The 16,122-nt window shown below is 47.6% G+C and overlaps 1 protein-coding gene and 1 pseudogene across 2 annotated transcripts in view; both read right to left on the reverse strand.

Annotated features, from left to right (window-relative positions):
- SLC35F2 (solute carrier family 35 member F2) overlaps positions 1-15,381 on the reverse strand; it is a 50,518-nt gene extending 35,137 nt beyond the window's left edge. Inside the window, exon 1 of one of the 2 annotated variants that reach the window (XM_072821824.1) lies at positions 15,240-15,381. In XM_072821824.1, the coding sequence (XP_072677925.1) occupies positions 15,240-15,334 (95 nt within the window). In that variant the 5' untranslated portion in view covers positions 15,335-15,381. The remainder of the gene's footprint in view (positions 1-15,239) is intronic. The other variant, XM_072821825.1, reaches the window with a different exon arrangement.
- LOC140625089 (small ribosomal subunit protein eS6-like) lies at positions 9,625-10,418 on the reverse strand (annotated as a pseudogene).
- Positions 15,382-16,122: the final 741 nt, after the last annotated feature.

Consider the following 16,122-nt stretch of genomic DNA (forward strand, 5'->3'; position numbering starts at 1 on the left):
GCATTGGAACCATTTTCTACAACCTGCCTGTAGTGTGTTATGTTGCATTTGCTTTACTAGATTATACATGCAGAAACTATGCCATGGATACTTTTGTGCTCCCCCCATATACATATCTACACAGTATCTAATATTGTTATTATTATGGTTGTGGTTACCCTTGTTAGGGTTACTATTGTAATTACCATCATTGTTGTTAAAATTGTTACTATTAACAGTGAAAACAGTATCTAACACACTTGAGTTCACTCTATGTACCAGGCACGGGCTCAACAATTTCAGGATTTCACAGTTCTAATTAATTCCATCCTCCCAACAATCCTAAGAGGTAGGTGCTACTGTTATTGCTATTTATAAAGAAACTGAGGCACAGAGATGTCACACAACGTGCCCAATATCACACAGCTAGCATCTGGTAGAACCTGGAGGGCAAACCAAGCAGCGCAGCTCATCATCACTGTCCCACTGGAAGTGTACTACTGGTATCTATTAGGGACTCAAAAGCCTTTCTCAGCCTAATAAAAGTGAGATGGCTTAATAAAAATAACGACATGGCAGGTGCCATGCTAAGTGCTTACCTAAGTTACTCCATTTAAAACTCATGATACCTCTCACGGGATAGGAATGCGTACAATTGCACCGGTGACCAACTTGCCTAAGGTCGAAAAATCAGGGGCACCTGGGTGGCTCAGCAGGTGAACATCTGCCTTTGGCTCAGGTCATGATCCCGGGGTCCTGGGATCGAGTCCCGCATCAGGCTCCCCACAGGGCGTCTGCTTCTCCCTCTGCCTATGTCTCTGCCTCTGTGTGTGTGTCTCTCATGAATAATTTTTTTTAAATCAAAAAATCATTGTCTCTGTTTTCCCCTTCTACACACTGCCTCCCTGATAACAAAAATAAATCATAATATTGAAGATTCTGAACTATGCAAGGAGATCAAGAGAAACAAATTATCCTGCATCTCCAACAGTGTGTATTGATTAGCATGGCCCATTTGATTATATATGTTCAACAATTATTTTACTAAGGGATGTTTTAATGAAAATGAAGGGACATAATATTTATATGTGATAGCCTCCCTCCATCCTCTGATTTGTGATTGGTTGAAATGAGAAAACATGAAACGAATGGACAAATCACCTATTCTCTCTGAATATGTGAGGACCACGAGCCCTACAGCCTAGATGTGGGGAGGGGGCAGCATAAACTGTGGTCAGTATGTGGAGGACTGGCCTCTTCCCTGCAGGACCCTCCCAATCCCTGGACACTTCTGTGAGAATTCTCCGAGGGGCACCCATGTGAACACACAGAGGCCAGGAACAGGAGCTCCAGGCGGGTGGGCAAGGAGGGTTGGGGATGGAGGAAGGGTAGATTCTGAAGGATGGGATCGGTACAGGGTAACAAGTGCATGCTGTTTCAAGAGTCTGGATGATGAGGGTTTATGACAGACACACCACCCTCTCTCCACCCGCCCTGGTCTGGCACAGGCACAGAAGAAAACAGACTAACCCTGTTCTCAGGAGGCAGTCAAGAAGCCACAGCCCACGAAACTTTAAATTTCTACTACCGCCTGCCCTCTGAGGCTCAATCAGAAGTTTGGAAGGACTATTTTTTTTTTTTAACTGTTGTAAAATCTAAATGAGCCTTCCTGTGGATTATCAAAACAAAATTGCTTGTTTCTGTGTCTGGTTTAAACTGTCAAATGGGATCCTGGGGTGAAGACAATCAACCAGTGAGCAGTTAAAAGAAGGAAATCCAAAGCCAGTCCAAACACAGACGCAGAATCCCGGTGCGGCTGGGTTCCGGGCTCCAGCTGTGTCCCTGCCCTCTGCGGTTTGGCACTTGAACCTCCTCAAACTCTGTAGTCATAAATCCTCTGTTTTACCTACACCAGCAGTGAGCTGGATTTCTAACTAACACACTCATCAAACACCAACCAGGCACCAGAAAAGAGCAGTTTGAGCCTGATCTAGAAACTTCCTGGCACTCGGCCTGGAGGGAACGGGAGGTGGAGGCGGAAGGTAGATTTCCTGTGAGCTTTTCAATACTCCACAAGGGCTCACAGCAGAAAAACTCACTCCCCTCCTTAGTCAGCTTCCCGGCATCTGATTTAACCCAGCCAACTCCCAAACTTTTCAACGGAACGCCTCTATTAGGCAAAGAGAAGCAAATTACCATTTCCCACGGGAAGCTGGTGCCAGCCCCAAGCTTCATCAACTTTCAAGGATGATCCTTAAAAATCCATGTAAATTGCACTGTGTATAGGGCAAACCATTTAGTATAGAAATAATGTGCAAAATGTGATTCTTTCACAGGTAGTACGGGCATCTCTCAGAAGTGGAAACGTGGAAGGCCAGTGAACAGAGGCCCACCTGCACTGGTGATCAGGGATATGCAGATGAGAGATACATCTTACATTCATTCCACTGTCAAAACTTTATGTCTAATAATACCAAGTGTTCAGATGTTTGTTTTCATACTCAGCTGGTAGCAGTGTAAACTGGCACAACCCTTTGGGAAACCAGTTTGGCATTTTGTGAAGTTGAAAAGTCACATTCTCTACCACCTAGTTGGCCCCCTCCCACACGCTCTATATACACCTGCGTGTGTGTAAAAGTAGTGCTGGGGTGCCTGAAAGGCTCAGTTGGTTGAGCATCTGACCCTTGATTTTGGCTGGGGTGGTGGTCTCAGGGTTGTGAGATCTGAGCTCTGCTCTGAGTGCAGCACCTACTTAACATTCTCTCCCTTTCCCTCTGCTCATGCAAACATGATCTCACTCTCTCACTAAAAAAAAATAAAAATAAATAAAATAAAAAATAAAAAAAAAAGTGCTTATATGTGATCAATAGGAGACCTGTAGAAGAATGTTCCTGGAAATCCTTTTCGCTATAGGAAAAAACCTGGAAAAAAACCAAATGTCCATTAAGTGATTTAATAAACTATGGTATATGCACAGGAAAGAATATTGTAGAGTCACAGTGAGGGTTCTTGCAGCATTAGGCAACAGCACGGATGAATCTTGGCAGTGTGATATAGAAGGGGAAATAAATCACAACAGATTATCTATAGTATGATATCCTTTTAATAAAGTAAAAAATAAATAAAAGCATACTTTTTAGAAATACACAAAGGCACAAAATCGTACCCAAAAGAATGAGAGCAAGGGAATGGGGAGAGGTATATTCAGGATGGTAATTATCTCTGGTTGGGGAGGAATGTGGGTAGAGGGCATGACTGGGTACATGGAAGTTACCATCATGATTCTAGTTCTAGGGTGGTGATGGGTTTGAGGAACTTACTGCATAAAAAAAGTTATTTAGCCGGGATCCCTGGGTGGCGCAGCGGTTTGGCGCCTGCCTTTGGCCCAGGGCGCGATCCTGGAGACCCAGGATCGAATCCCACGTCGGGCTCCCAGTGCATGGAGCCTGCTTCTCCCTCTGCCTGTGTCTCTGCCTCTCTCTCTCTCTCTCTCTCTCTCTCTCTCTGTGTGACTATCATAAATAAATAAAAAAAATTAAAAAAAAAAAAGTTATTTAGCCATTCATGAGCCAACTGAATGTTATGAGCCAGGGATTATTACTCCACTTCCATGCGACTGGAGCCTAAAAAATAAATTAAATCAGGGGCACTCAGCTGGCTCAGCCAGTGGAGCACTCGATTCTTGATCTCAGAGTCATGAGTTCAAGCTCCGCACTGGGGGCAGAGCTTATGTAAAAAAATAAAAAATAGGGGATCCCTGGGTGGCTCAGAGGTTTAGCGCCTGCCTTTGGCCCAAGGCGCGATCCTGGAGTCCCGGGATCGAGTCCCCCATCGGGCTCCCTGCATGCAGCCTGCTTCTCCCCCTCTGCCTGTGTCTCTGCCTCTCTCTCTCTATGTCTATCATGAATAAATAAAAAAATTAAAAATAAAAAAATAAAATAAATAAAAAATAAATGATGATCCAGGAAGACACATTATATTTTATATCCTGTGATGTTATATACTTTCTGGAACTCCTGGAGACACAAATAGCAAAGAGCCTGGGGAGGGGGTGGAGGGACAATGAGGGAAGGGGACACAGCGTTAATTGTTCAAGGCCTTTTTTTTTCCAGTTTGCTGCCTAACTCGCAAGAGGTTAGTGGTTAGGAGCATGGGCTCTAGGGCCAGACTGCCTTGCAGGGGAGGAGGCAAAACCTCACTGCATTCCTTACTACTGTGTAACTGTGTGACTGTGTGACTTTTAGGGAAAACACTTGACCACTCTGTGTCTCAGCTTCCACGTGTCCAGTGGGGCTGGCAATGACAGCATCATAATGCTCAGAGCAGAAAATTATTGTAGGATGACACTGAATTAGCCCACCCTGAAGCCCTGGAATAATGAGGTTGTTCTAAGTGTATCAACTAAGCTTTACTCAACAAGGACTTTATTTATTAATTATTGTTTTTATCTCTGGCTTGATACCACTGTGAAAAGTTTAAGAAATGGCTCTTCTATACTCTTTTGCTTTAAGATTTCATTTTGGGGGCACCAGGGTGGCTCAGTGGTTGAGTGTCTGCCTTTGGCTCAGGGTGTGATCCCAGGCCCCTGGGATGGAGTCCTGCATCAGGCTCCCTGTGGGGAGTCTGCTTCTCCCTCTGCCTATGTCTCTGCTTCTTTCTGTGTGTCTCTCATGAATAAATAAATAAATACAATTTTTTTAAAAGATTTTATTTTTTCAGTAATTTCTTCATGCAACATAGGGCTTGAACCCACAACCCTGAGATCAAGAGTCACATGCTCCAGTGACTGAGCCAGCCAGGCGCCTCTCTTCTAAATCTGCCTGAGCAGGCTCATCCCAATACTACTCTGTACTCTGGCAAGATGTAAATCTCACACAATACTAGCCTCAGACTCTCAGGAAGGATTTGTTGAAGACCCAAGTCAGTATGTTCCTTAAATACTCCTGCTTGGGAATTACTAGAAAGAAGTTTGGGACCTAACTGTGATTTTTCATAGATTCTCTCTCTCTACATCATTAACATAAATAGCCAAGTTCCTGTGATCACTTAATCTGATGACTTTAATTAACACAAAAAAAGTCCCTAAATCTGTGGACTAAAAGTTTTTATTAAATTTATTACAATGAAAATTATCTAAATCTTTATTCAGGGCCTATTTAAACTTTCACTACAAGCAATTCTGAGAGATTGGGTTATCTAGTTTCTACGATGTTAGCAAGTTGGAAGCCATCATTTAGAAAGAATGCAGGCTTCTGGAGATATGTTCAATAACACAGAAAAAATCACATGTGACAACTGTGAGAAAAAAGGCAGGAAAAAACATGACAAATAATTCACTTCAGTGACTCCTGAGCAGCATATTACTATTACTGCCACTCAGCAGAATAATTAAACTTCATAATGATGATCCTGAATCAAGAAGAAAAGGTGTTATGTTGAATGCACTTTACTTAAAGGCAAGTAGTTGCATATATTTGTTTTAAATATACCACGAGGGGATCCCTGGGTGGCTCAGAGGTTTGGTGCCTGCCTTTGGCCCAGGGCAGGATCCTGGAGTCCCGGGATCGAGTCCCACGTTAGGCTCCTGGCATTAGTCTGCTTCTCCCTCTGCCTGTATCTCTGCCTCTCTCTCTCTCTCTCTCTCTATCGTGAAAAAATAAATAAAATCTTTAAAAAAATTTAAATATACCATGAAGACTTTTTTTTTTTTTAAGAGAAGACAGGTGAGGGGAGAAACGGAGAGAGAGAGAGGGAGACAGAGGATCTGAAGCAGACTCCACACCCAGTGCAGAGCCCGACACAGGGCCCAATCTCATGACCCTGAGATCATGACCTGAGCTGAAATCAAGAGTCAGACACTCAACAGACTGAGCCACCCAGGTGCCCCTACCATGAAGACTTTTAAATGTTTTATTTTTTTCTGGGCAAAATCTCCAGGATTAGTTGCAAATGGACCTACCAAATAATGACATGCCCTAGAAAGTTATTCAGTAGCAACCAGTAAAATGCTGAAGAACTACTACCCAAAATTATGAATTAGTTAACAGAAGTGAGTCATCCATTACATGAATACTGCCGCTCAATTGGGTTTAAAAAAACTTTAATAGATTGAAGGAGCATGTTTTAAGTTATCCATAAAATTCACCTGTGAAAGGATTTGTTTTTCTGATGATCCTCAATAAATAATACTATAAGGAAGTTTTTGTAGCTTTTTTAATAACCTTACCAAAACTGATATACTCAAGCAACGAACCTGGGAGGCAATTCAGGGTGGCTACTGTTCAGACTTCAAAAATAGCCTGCTTTAATTTCAGCCCTCATCCTTACACCTAATTTACCAAATCTTGCTGCAAACAGGTTATTACTGTTCCAAGGAATCAACTGCTACCATTTCGGTTCAAAGCCAGACACAAAGTAAGCAGTACAGGTATTTCAAAGATGAACTGCCATCTCCAGCTGTAAGGCATTCTCCCAGGCTGGTGATTACCTTTATGTCACAATATGGTAAGTGTAATGAATGAGGAACAGTGTCTGAAAGGTACAGAAGAAGGGACCTAAGTCAAGATGTGTGTGGAGAGGGAAGAAGAAGACTGCCTGACTGACTTGGGCATCTACAGAGTCTTTAAGTAGCTAGCCACAGAGGGGGGCAGGAAGAGCATCCACGGAGGAAGCTGCAGGTGCAAGGGTGCAGACCAAGGTGTCTGTGGGGGATCACAGGCATGTCCCTGTCACCAGCATACCCTCTGACAGGTGGACATGCTGGGAGACGAGCCTGGCAAGGGAGGTAGGCTGGTGACAGGGGGCCCCATAGTGAACATCAAGAAGCTTGGCTCTCATAAAAGGACAAATATTGCATGATTGCACTTACATGGGGGATCCAGAATTGTCAGAGTCATAGAAGAAGAAAGGAAAATAGTGCTTCCTAGGGGCTGAGAGGAGAGGTGAACGTGGAGTTAGAGTTGCTGTACGGGATAACGAGCAAATTCTGGAAATGGGCAGTGGTCATAGGTGTGCAACACTGTGAGTGTAATTAATGTCACCGAATTGTACCCTTAAAAATGGTTACAATGGGGATCCCTGGGTGGCGCAGCGGTTTGGCACCTGCCTTTGGCCCGGGGCGCGATCCTGGAGACCCGGGATCGAATCCCACATCGGGCTCCTGGTGCATGGAGCCTGCTTCTCCCTCTGCCTGTGTCTCTGCACCTCTCTCTCTCTCTCTCTCTCTCTGTGACTATCATAAATAAATAAAAATTAAAAAAAAAATTTAAAAAAAAAATGGTTACAATGGTAAATTTTATGCTACATACATTTTACCACAACGAACACCACCAGAAATGTAATCATTGTAAAGGTAAAGAAGCGGGGAGGAAGAGGGGGAAGAGCTCGAGCCACAGTTCGAGCTCTATCGGGTATCCAGAGCCCTTTCTTCAAACATCTGGCATAAACCAGGCAGAGCAACAGACCTGATGGGTGCCAGAGACCCACCCAGAAGCCCACCACTTCCTACTTCCCAACTGAGGACCCTCCAGGGAACCCCACAAGCATCCCTGGTCTGTGAACCCGGGGCAGGTCCTGAGGGGAGCCCCAACAGGATGCAGAGGGATTTCTGAACTACTAAAGCAGGCCTGGTCTTTAGAATCAAAGGAATCATGGAGCACCTGGGTGGCTCCATTGGTCAAGAGTCCAACTCTGGTTTTCAGCTCAGGTTCTGATCTCAAGGTTGCGGGATCAAACCCTGTGTCGAGCTTTGTGCTCAGTGTGGAGTTGGCTTCAGATTCCATCTCCCTCTCCCTTACTCTCTTTCTTTCTCTCTCAAATAAATAAATAAAATCTTATTAAAAAAAAGGAATTAAAGAAAACTGTCAGGCCTCTGCCTCAGCAGCCATGTACCCATGGGCAAGTTACTTACCCACCATCAACAGAAGTAAACATATTTGTACAGGATTGTGGAAACACCTGACAGCTGGGCATGGAGTGAGTCCCCACCTGCTGGAAGCTACCCATAGCCTCTGGTGGTATCTGGCATCACGCTGGCTACCACGAGCAGGGACAGGCAGGGGTAGCAGCTGTGACAAGTTCCCCGTGAGAGAGATACAGGCCTACTCTGAAGTTGTGACCGCAGGGATTAGACGGGGAGGTGGGCCCCGGAAAGAGTCTGGAAGTGCTGTCAAGATGCACTAGGTGGCACAGTGATCATCTGGGGAGGGTGCTGTTCTCCCGGTCACGAGACTGAGCCCCATGAGACTGAGCCCCGTGCCACACTGAGCATGGGGTCTGCTTGTCCCTCTCCCCACACGCGCTCGCTCTCACTCACTCTCGAATAAATAAATCTTTTTTTAAAAAAAGAAAAAGAAGGGGCACCTAGGTGGGTCAGTGATTGAGCATCAGCCTTTGGCTCACATCCTGGGATAGAGTCCCCCAATGGGCTCCCTACGGGGACCCTATTTCTCCCTCTGCCTATGTCTCTGCCTCTCTCTCTGTGTCTCTCATGAATAAATAAAACTTTTAAAAAGAAAAAGAAAGGAATAAGCACTAGCAGCCATCATCTCATTTTTCTCACAATCAACCTGAAGGAAGGAGCAGAGATAAGCAAGCAGTAACCTAAAGGTTGTCTGCGGGAGGGAGAGGTCACTAGCCTGGGGCAGGGGACAGCCAGGGGCCCAGTCAGGTCATGTTGGATGGAAGCTTGTGAAGTCCACCTTCACCTCTGTCCTACGCTTTACTGCCTGTCCCTTGACCAACTCCCTGCATTACTGAGACGTTTAACGAAAAGGTTCAAACTCTCCAGCCAAAGATCATTCCCCCACCCACGCCCTCCAAGCTCTTAGGGCTAATGGGCCACACCGAGAGAGACAGGCCTCCTCCTCCTTCCAGGGCAGCTGCCACGGTCCCAGAAAGGTACAGGACAACAGCAATCAGCAGTAAGGCTGCGGCACCCACAGAGTCTCCAGCCTGGGGTTTATCAGGAGCCTGAGCCTGGCCACTGGCTCTTCCCAGTACACAAGGGGACACGTGTGAGCATAGTTGTCACAGTGTGGTTTGTGGCAGCTGAGAGATGGAAACTCCCCGGGGGGGCATCACTGGAGGACGGCACACCCTGCAGCGCTCAGTTAGAAACAATAGGCCTAAATCAGAGGTTTTCAACCAGGGCGACTTTTCCCCCAGGAGCCATGTGACAATGTCTGGAAAGAATTTTGATCATCACCCGCTCAGGGGTGGGAGGGACTGGGGGGTGCTCTGTGGGCATCTAGTGGGCTAAGATCAGGGGTGCTGCTGCATCCGACAACATAGTCCGCCACAACAAAGAATTATTCCACCTAAACTGTCAATAAGGCCAGACTGAGAAACAGAGATACAAGACAACATGACTATGTGATAAACATAGTTTTTTGTTTTTGTTTTTGTTTTGGTGTCTGATCTTATTTATTTTGTCACTCTTAGAAAATCTCATTTTTGGGATCCCTGGGTGGCGCAGCGGTTTGGCGCCTGCCTTTGGCCCAGGGCGCGATCCTGGAGACCCGGGATCGAATCCCATGCATCGGGCTCCCGGTGCATGGGGCCTGCTTCTCCCTCTGCCTATGTCTCTGCCTCTCTCTCTCTCTGTGACTATCATAAATAAATAAAAATTTAAAAAAAAAAGGAAAATTTCATTTTTGACTGGACTCAGACTTAGAGGTAGAAGCTCTCAGAGAGGACAGCCTCCGTCTCTTGGCAATCTGTTCCTGGCGTTTTTCTTTGGCCTCCTTCATTCTCTTGGCCAAAAGTTTAGCATATTCTGTAGCCTCTTCCTTATTTTTCTTAGTACGCTGTTTCTTCAAAGCAATACGCCGACGTTTGTGTTGGAGGACACGTGGAGTAACAAGACTCTGAATCTTGGGTGCTTTGGTTCTAGGTTTCTTACCTTCTTTGTTTAGGGGCTTTCTAACAACATACTGGCGGACATCGTCTTCTTTTGACAGATTAAAAAGCTTTTGGATTCTGCTGGCTCTTTTGGGCCCCAGGCGACGAGGCACAGTAGTATCCGTGAGTCCAGGAATATCCTTCTCCCCTTTTTTCACAATAACCAAATTGAGAACACTGAGATTGGCATCCACAGTGCAACCCCGAACAGATCTGCGCCTCCTCTCTCCAGTCCTCCTGGGTCGGTAGCAGGAATGCCCCTTACTCAGCAGCAGGCGGCCGCGGCCGTGGGTCAAGACACCCTGCTTCATGGGGAAGCCTTGTCATTGCCACCGCTGATGCGCACCACGTAACCCAGAGCATCGGCAGCAACTTCTGTGGCCATAGGCTTCTCATAAAAGGTAGGCAGTTTGCGCTCATCATCCACTTCAATGAGTTTCTGGCAGCCAGTAGCTGGGAAAGAGATGTTCAGCCTCATCCTGAAGCGGCCTACCGCCTCGGAGGCGCCACGAAAAAGAGCAGTTTTTTTTGTTTTTTTGTCTTTTGTTTTTGTTTTTATTTCAGAGAGACATGGGGGCACCTGGGTGGCTCAGCTGGTTGAGCATCTGGCTCTTGATTTCAGCTCAGATTGCAGCTCAGATTGTGATCTCAGGGTCGGGACATTGAGCCCCACATCAGGCTTAGCGCTAGGCAGGGAGCCTACTTAGGATTCTCTCCCTCCCTCTCCCTTTGTCCCTTCCCCTACTCACGCCTGTGTTCTCTGGTTCTCTGTCTCTCTCTCTCTCTCTAAAATAAATAATCTTAAAAAAAAAAAAAAAGAAATGTGATCTATTATAAAATTCCTATTGGGGATTAGGGATTCATTCAACCATCTGATGTTCATTGTGTATCTATTGTAAGGTAGGCACTGTGCTCAGCAGAGTCTATAGTAGTGACTAAAAAGTAAGTAGTATTGGGGCACCTGGGGCTCAGTCAGTGAAGCATCTGCCTTCAGCACAGGGCGTGATACCAGAGTCCTGGGATCGAGTCCCACATGGGCTCCCTGCTCAGCGTCTGCTTCTCCCTCTGCCTCTGCCCTTGCTTGTGTGCTGTCGTGCACACGTTCTCTCTCTCTCTCTCTCTCTCTCAAATACATCATGAAAATCTTTTTTTAAAAATGTAGTATTTCTCACCTCTTGGAGTTGGTAAAGGAGGCAGATGTTAATTTAATAATCTCACAAAGGAAAAGGAGAAGGAAGGAGCTACTTTGGAGACTGGCAGGATCTAGAGTTGCCCAATCCTGCACTACACAAACCACAAAAAGCCCTTCCACCTACTTCTTTGCTTCACTGCCACCAGACAACAGTGCTCTTCAGCAGAGTGCATGCCAGCTTGAGACCTTGCTATGCACACTGTGAGCACTCAGGAGATGTTTGCTGAATGAATAGACGAACACCCCTAAATGACTCCTTCAAAAACGTCTGGGCCTTAACCTTTGAAACGAGGAAACTGAACAGAAAGGAGGAGCCCAAGGGCCAGGTCGTTTGCCAGACTATCACAGGTGTGCACCTGTCCACCCACTACCAGTGCTCCTTCCTCCTCATGCCCATACCCACCTCACTCACACCAAGCCACTTGCAGTTCCTTAAGCAAAACGTTCTCGTACATCCATGCCTGGATTGGCCTTCCTCTCCTAGTTCACCTGGAAACCTCCTATTCATGCTTCTAATTTCCTGATCCCCTTCCCGGCCATGCTCCCTAACCCTACACCTCACCCTTTGTGCCATCTGTACTTGTGCTCACCTCTAGAACATCTGCCATAACTTCTTACCATAACTTGATTGTGAACTCCCTGAAACTAAATCCTACTCATCCCTGTAGGCCAGAGAGTAGTCCAGAACCTAGAACATCATAGATCCTCAAGGTTCAGCAATTGAAAGAATGAATGAACAACACATCTTGCACCGAGCTACAAAAAAGAGTGGGATAAAGTCTGTGCCCTCAAAGGCTTACCATCTCAGATAACAAATAAATAAAAAGATGTAGAAAAACTAGTTAAGAATTCAAATATTAGAATTTTAAGTCAACATTATGTGTAACATAAATTACTATATCAAAAAGTCCCTTCATGTATACCATCACTCATTCTCACAAAATTCAGAAATATAAGACTAGAAATAAACACACAAAATATAAAGGTAAATACAGTTAGTGGAATGCAAATGATTCTGATCTTTTTATGTGTCTGCATATCATATTTAAAATGAGTGTGAACTCATTTTTCATCAGAATAAAATATTCAAAATAAATATAACAAAAAAAGCTTACCACCTATTCAATGGGAAAAGGATAAATATGTGAAATAGTAACTGCAGGTTTTTGCTAGAGATGTAAACTTGATAATCATTATAAGAAATATGTACTTTTTCATATATGAATTACAGTATAGGTATTAGGATGTAAACTGCTAGATGGTATACAATTAAATAAATATCCTCAGGTCCTCTAGGAAACACATATTCTCTTATCAGTTGTCATTTGTGCTACTAGCAATAATGACAGAAGCTGAAGTTACAAGCAGAGTCCAGTCGAAAACACAGTGCTTCTTATCATGAATGCCTGGCACATAGTAAGTCCTCAATAAACTTTTATTGAATAAGTGATGTGATATTCTTAATCAAAGGGAAAAACTGGGCAGCCCAGGTGGCTCAGTGGTTTACCGCCTCCTTCGGCCCAGGGCCTGATCCTAGAGACCTGGGATCAAATCCCAGGTCAGGCTCCCTACATGGGGCCTGCTCCTCCCTCTGCCTGTATCTCTACCACTCTCTCTCTCTCTCTCTCTATCTCTCTGTGTGTGTGTGTGTGTGTCCCATGAATAAATAAATAAAATCTAAAAAAAAAGGGAAAATTATCTACTAATGAGGCAAACTATATCAGGAGTTGGGGTTACCTAGAATACTTCCTTCTCATAATGAAACAAGGCCCCAAATGTTTCCCCTGTATTTAGTTAGTACCCAGTTGCCAAAAGGGCTATTCATTCCCCTTTTTGGTAAAAGGTGTAGAATTGTGTCTGTCCCCCTACATACACAGTATCCATATTGTAATAACACATCCACTCACCAGCCTCTGTCCATCTCATGGCTCCCCAGATATGGTTGGGGATTCATGGAGCCAAACTTACAACTGGGAGGTGAGTTTTAATGAGGGTTTAAAATATTGAGTATATAGAATACTGGATATTTAGTAAACTGAATTTTTCTGATTGCTGGGTCAGACAAGGAAAAACTGTGAACCAGAATACAAGTCTGGATGGTTGCCAGACATTAAGAATGGAAACCTTAATGAACAAAGAACTCTGCCAACCAGGGCGCCTGGGTGGCTCAGGCTTAACCAAAGTGTGTAAACTTGGTTTTGACTCAGGTCCTGATCTCATGGGTCATGAGATGGAGTCCAGCACATCCAGGCTCTGGGAGTCTGCTCGAGATGCTCTCTCTCTCTCTGCCTGTTCCCCTGCTCACCCTTTCTCTCTCTCTAAAATAAACTAATTAATTTAAAAAAAAAGTTCTGCCAACCAAAAAAAAAAAAAAAAAAAGACGAAGTGCCACCCCAAGATAGAATAAAGATCAATGAAGGAAGAATGCAAGGTGTGTGGCAGAAAGTAAAGGAAGCCTCAAGCACCCTTGCCACCCCTCATTCATTCGTGTATTCACATGCTAAGGGTTGTGGGACATAGAAAAAGGAAAAATTCTTAATTCCTGCTATGAAGGACTCACTCCGCCAGTGATATAAGATGGCCACAAACAGCTATCACACAAGGAAGAAAGTCACAATCTGTAAAGGAGGTACAAAAAAGTGTGCTCGGAGACAGAAGAAATCTCATATTTAGGAAGCTATTAGATACTCCTGACTGTACAATATGCCAATATTTTGAAAATATTAGAACATAAGGAGAAAAAAGAAACCATCGCTACTCCTTATTCTTAAATCTTGCTATACTGCTCTCTGCCATACTGTCTGTCCATCTCAGGGCCTCTGGCATCTCCCAACACCCAAGAATGGAGACTGATGGAAATGACAAGTAGCCTCTACAGAGCCGTACCATGAGCCAGGCTATGGAGTCAGCCACATAATCCTCACAATTTCCCTACCAGTTAGAAACTGCTATTATCTCCAGTTTACAAATAAGAAAATGGGGCACAGAGAAGTTAAGTGACTTGCCCAAGGTCACCCAGCTGGTAAGTGGCACACACGGGATAGGATTCCAGAATCTGGGTCCTTAGCCATTACCTTATGCTGCCTCCCAGCTGAGAACCTGTGGCCATTTATCAGGACATACACAACTGGAGGACACAAGGTGATTTCTGGCCAACTCTGCCCTGTAAGTACACGCATCTATTTCAAACTATTCTTTTACACAACAAAAATGCATACACCATTCTTGATCTGGTAAACCAGAAAATGAGTTTTCACAATCTTTCGTTGGATACTTTTTTACGTTAACTAGAAGGAAAAAAAAAAAAAAAAAGCAAATGCCTGTTAGACGCGGTGCCAGCGGCCAGAAGTGGTTAAATCACAGTTGTGACTGGGTTTTGTGGGCACCACCCTTCACGGGTCATCATCTCTTGGTCTTGGGCAAAATGCTCAGCCTCGTTTGTTTCTCCGCCAGCGAAGCGTCTAGAATAGTGCCATCTCATAAAGTGGTAAAAGTACACGACAGCGTCCACATAACCGGCCAGGCCCTGAGCTCAAGCACCGTGGCTCGGGCTCCTCGGGTCCCAAGTCCCCAGGCCCTGCGCCCGCACAAGGCAGGTCCGCGGCGGCCGCAGCGGGGCTCCCCCGGCCCGGGCCCGCGGCGGGTCCCCGGAGCGCTCCTCGGCCGCCCCCGGGCGCGGACACCGCAGACGCGGCTTCCCCCGCCGCCCCCTCGCCCGGGGCCAGGACGCCGCGGGCTCCCCGCGACCTCAGGGCGGGACCTCAAAACTTAACCCCGATTTCTCACTCGGGGGAACTCGCTGCCTCGTGGAGGGAGGATCGCGGCCGAGGGTGACCGCCTGGCGGCGCCGCGATCGCCAGTTGCCCACCTGCCCGGGGTGGGCGGGTCGCCCCGCCTTCGCGGCATCCCCCGGGCGCCCTCCCCGCGCCCACTCGGCCGAGACCCCCGTCGCCCCCAGCACACACACCGGCCGATTTCCAAGAGGGCGGCGAGGGCGGGGCGCGCGGCTTCACAAAGCCAGGTGAGCCACACGTGGGGGCCGCCCGAGCGCCACCGCCGCGCCGCCTCCCCGGCCGCGTGCGCCCGCACCCCGTGCGCGCAGGGACCCCGCTCCCGGCCCCCGGCCCCCGGCCCCCGGCCCGGCTTCCCCCGCCGGCCCCGCACTCACCAGGTGAAAAGCCGGCCCCGGAGCCCGCGCAGCAGGCTGCCCAGCGCGCTCGCCGCTCCCGGCGCGCCGGGTCCCGCGGGCGAGGCCGCCTCCATGCGCCCCTGCAGGCTCGGCGCCCGGAACCCCCGAGCGGCCGGGGCGGGGCGGGGCGGGGCGGGCGGGGCGGGCGGGGACGGCGCCGGGCGGCCTGGGGACCCGGCCCCGCGCTCGCGGCCTCCCGCCCCCCTGCGCTCCCGCCCACGCTCCCTGCCCCGGCGCTCGCTCGCCGGCCTCCTCTGCGGGCTGGGCCGCCCCCGGGCCTCCGCCGTCAGTTCTCCCGGCCGGGCCCACACGTCTGCAGGCGACGACCTGGCCCCTCCCGGGGAGCTGAGCACTAGGGGCGCGCTGCTCCCGCGCCCTGGCGGTGGGGCCTCGGGGATGGGCGACACCGCGCGGGCACCCCGGGGTGTTACGGCCCCTGGTCGACACCAGCCCGTGAGCCGAGGTTACACCGGCCCTAAAGAGCAGTGACTTTGCAGCGCCTGAACTTTGCTAAGTGGAGACGGCCGGCTGACTCCTCCCCTGCCTCCCCGGCCGGCCACCCTCCCTCTGACTAGGTCACGAAACACACCTACCATCTAAAAGAACTGAGGACGCTTCTGAGCTGTTTCTTTAAATTGCAAAACCTGGGTAAAATCCCAAGGGGATTTTTGCACCGCGTCTCTATGGGGCCCGCGCTGCGCACGCTGTCACCAGCTGGCGGCAGGCACAGGCACCCGGGGCGCCCTGCAGCCGGGGCCACGCCGTGGGATGCCTCTCCGCGGAGGAGAAACAACCACCTGAGGTGGAAAGGTTCCCGATCCTCATCGATCCTCTCCAGAAGACGAGAGAGAGAGAGAGAGAG

The sequence above is a fragment of the Canis lupus genome, chromosome 3 (assembly GCF_048164855.1).
Source record: "Canis lupus baileyi chromosome 3, mCanLup2.hap1, whole genome shotgun sequence".
NCBI lineage: Eukaryota > Metazoa > Chordata > Mammalia > Carnivora > Canidae > Canis > Canis lupus.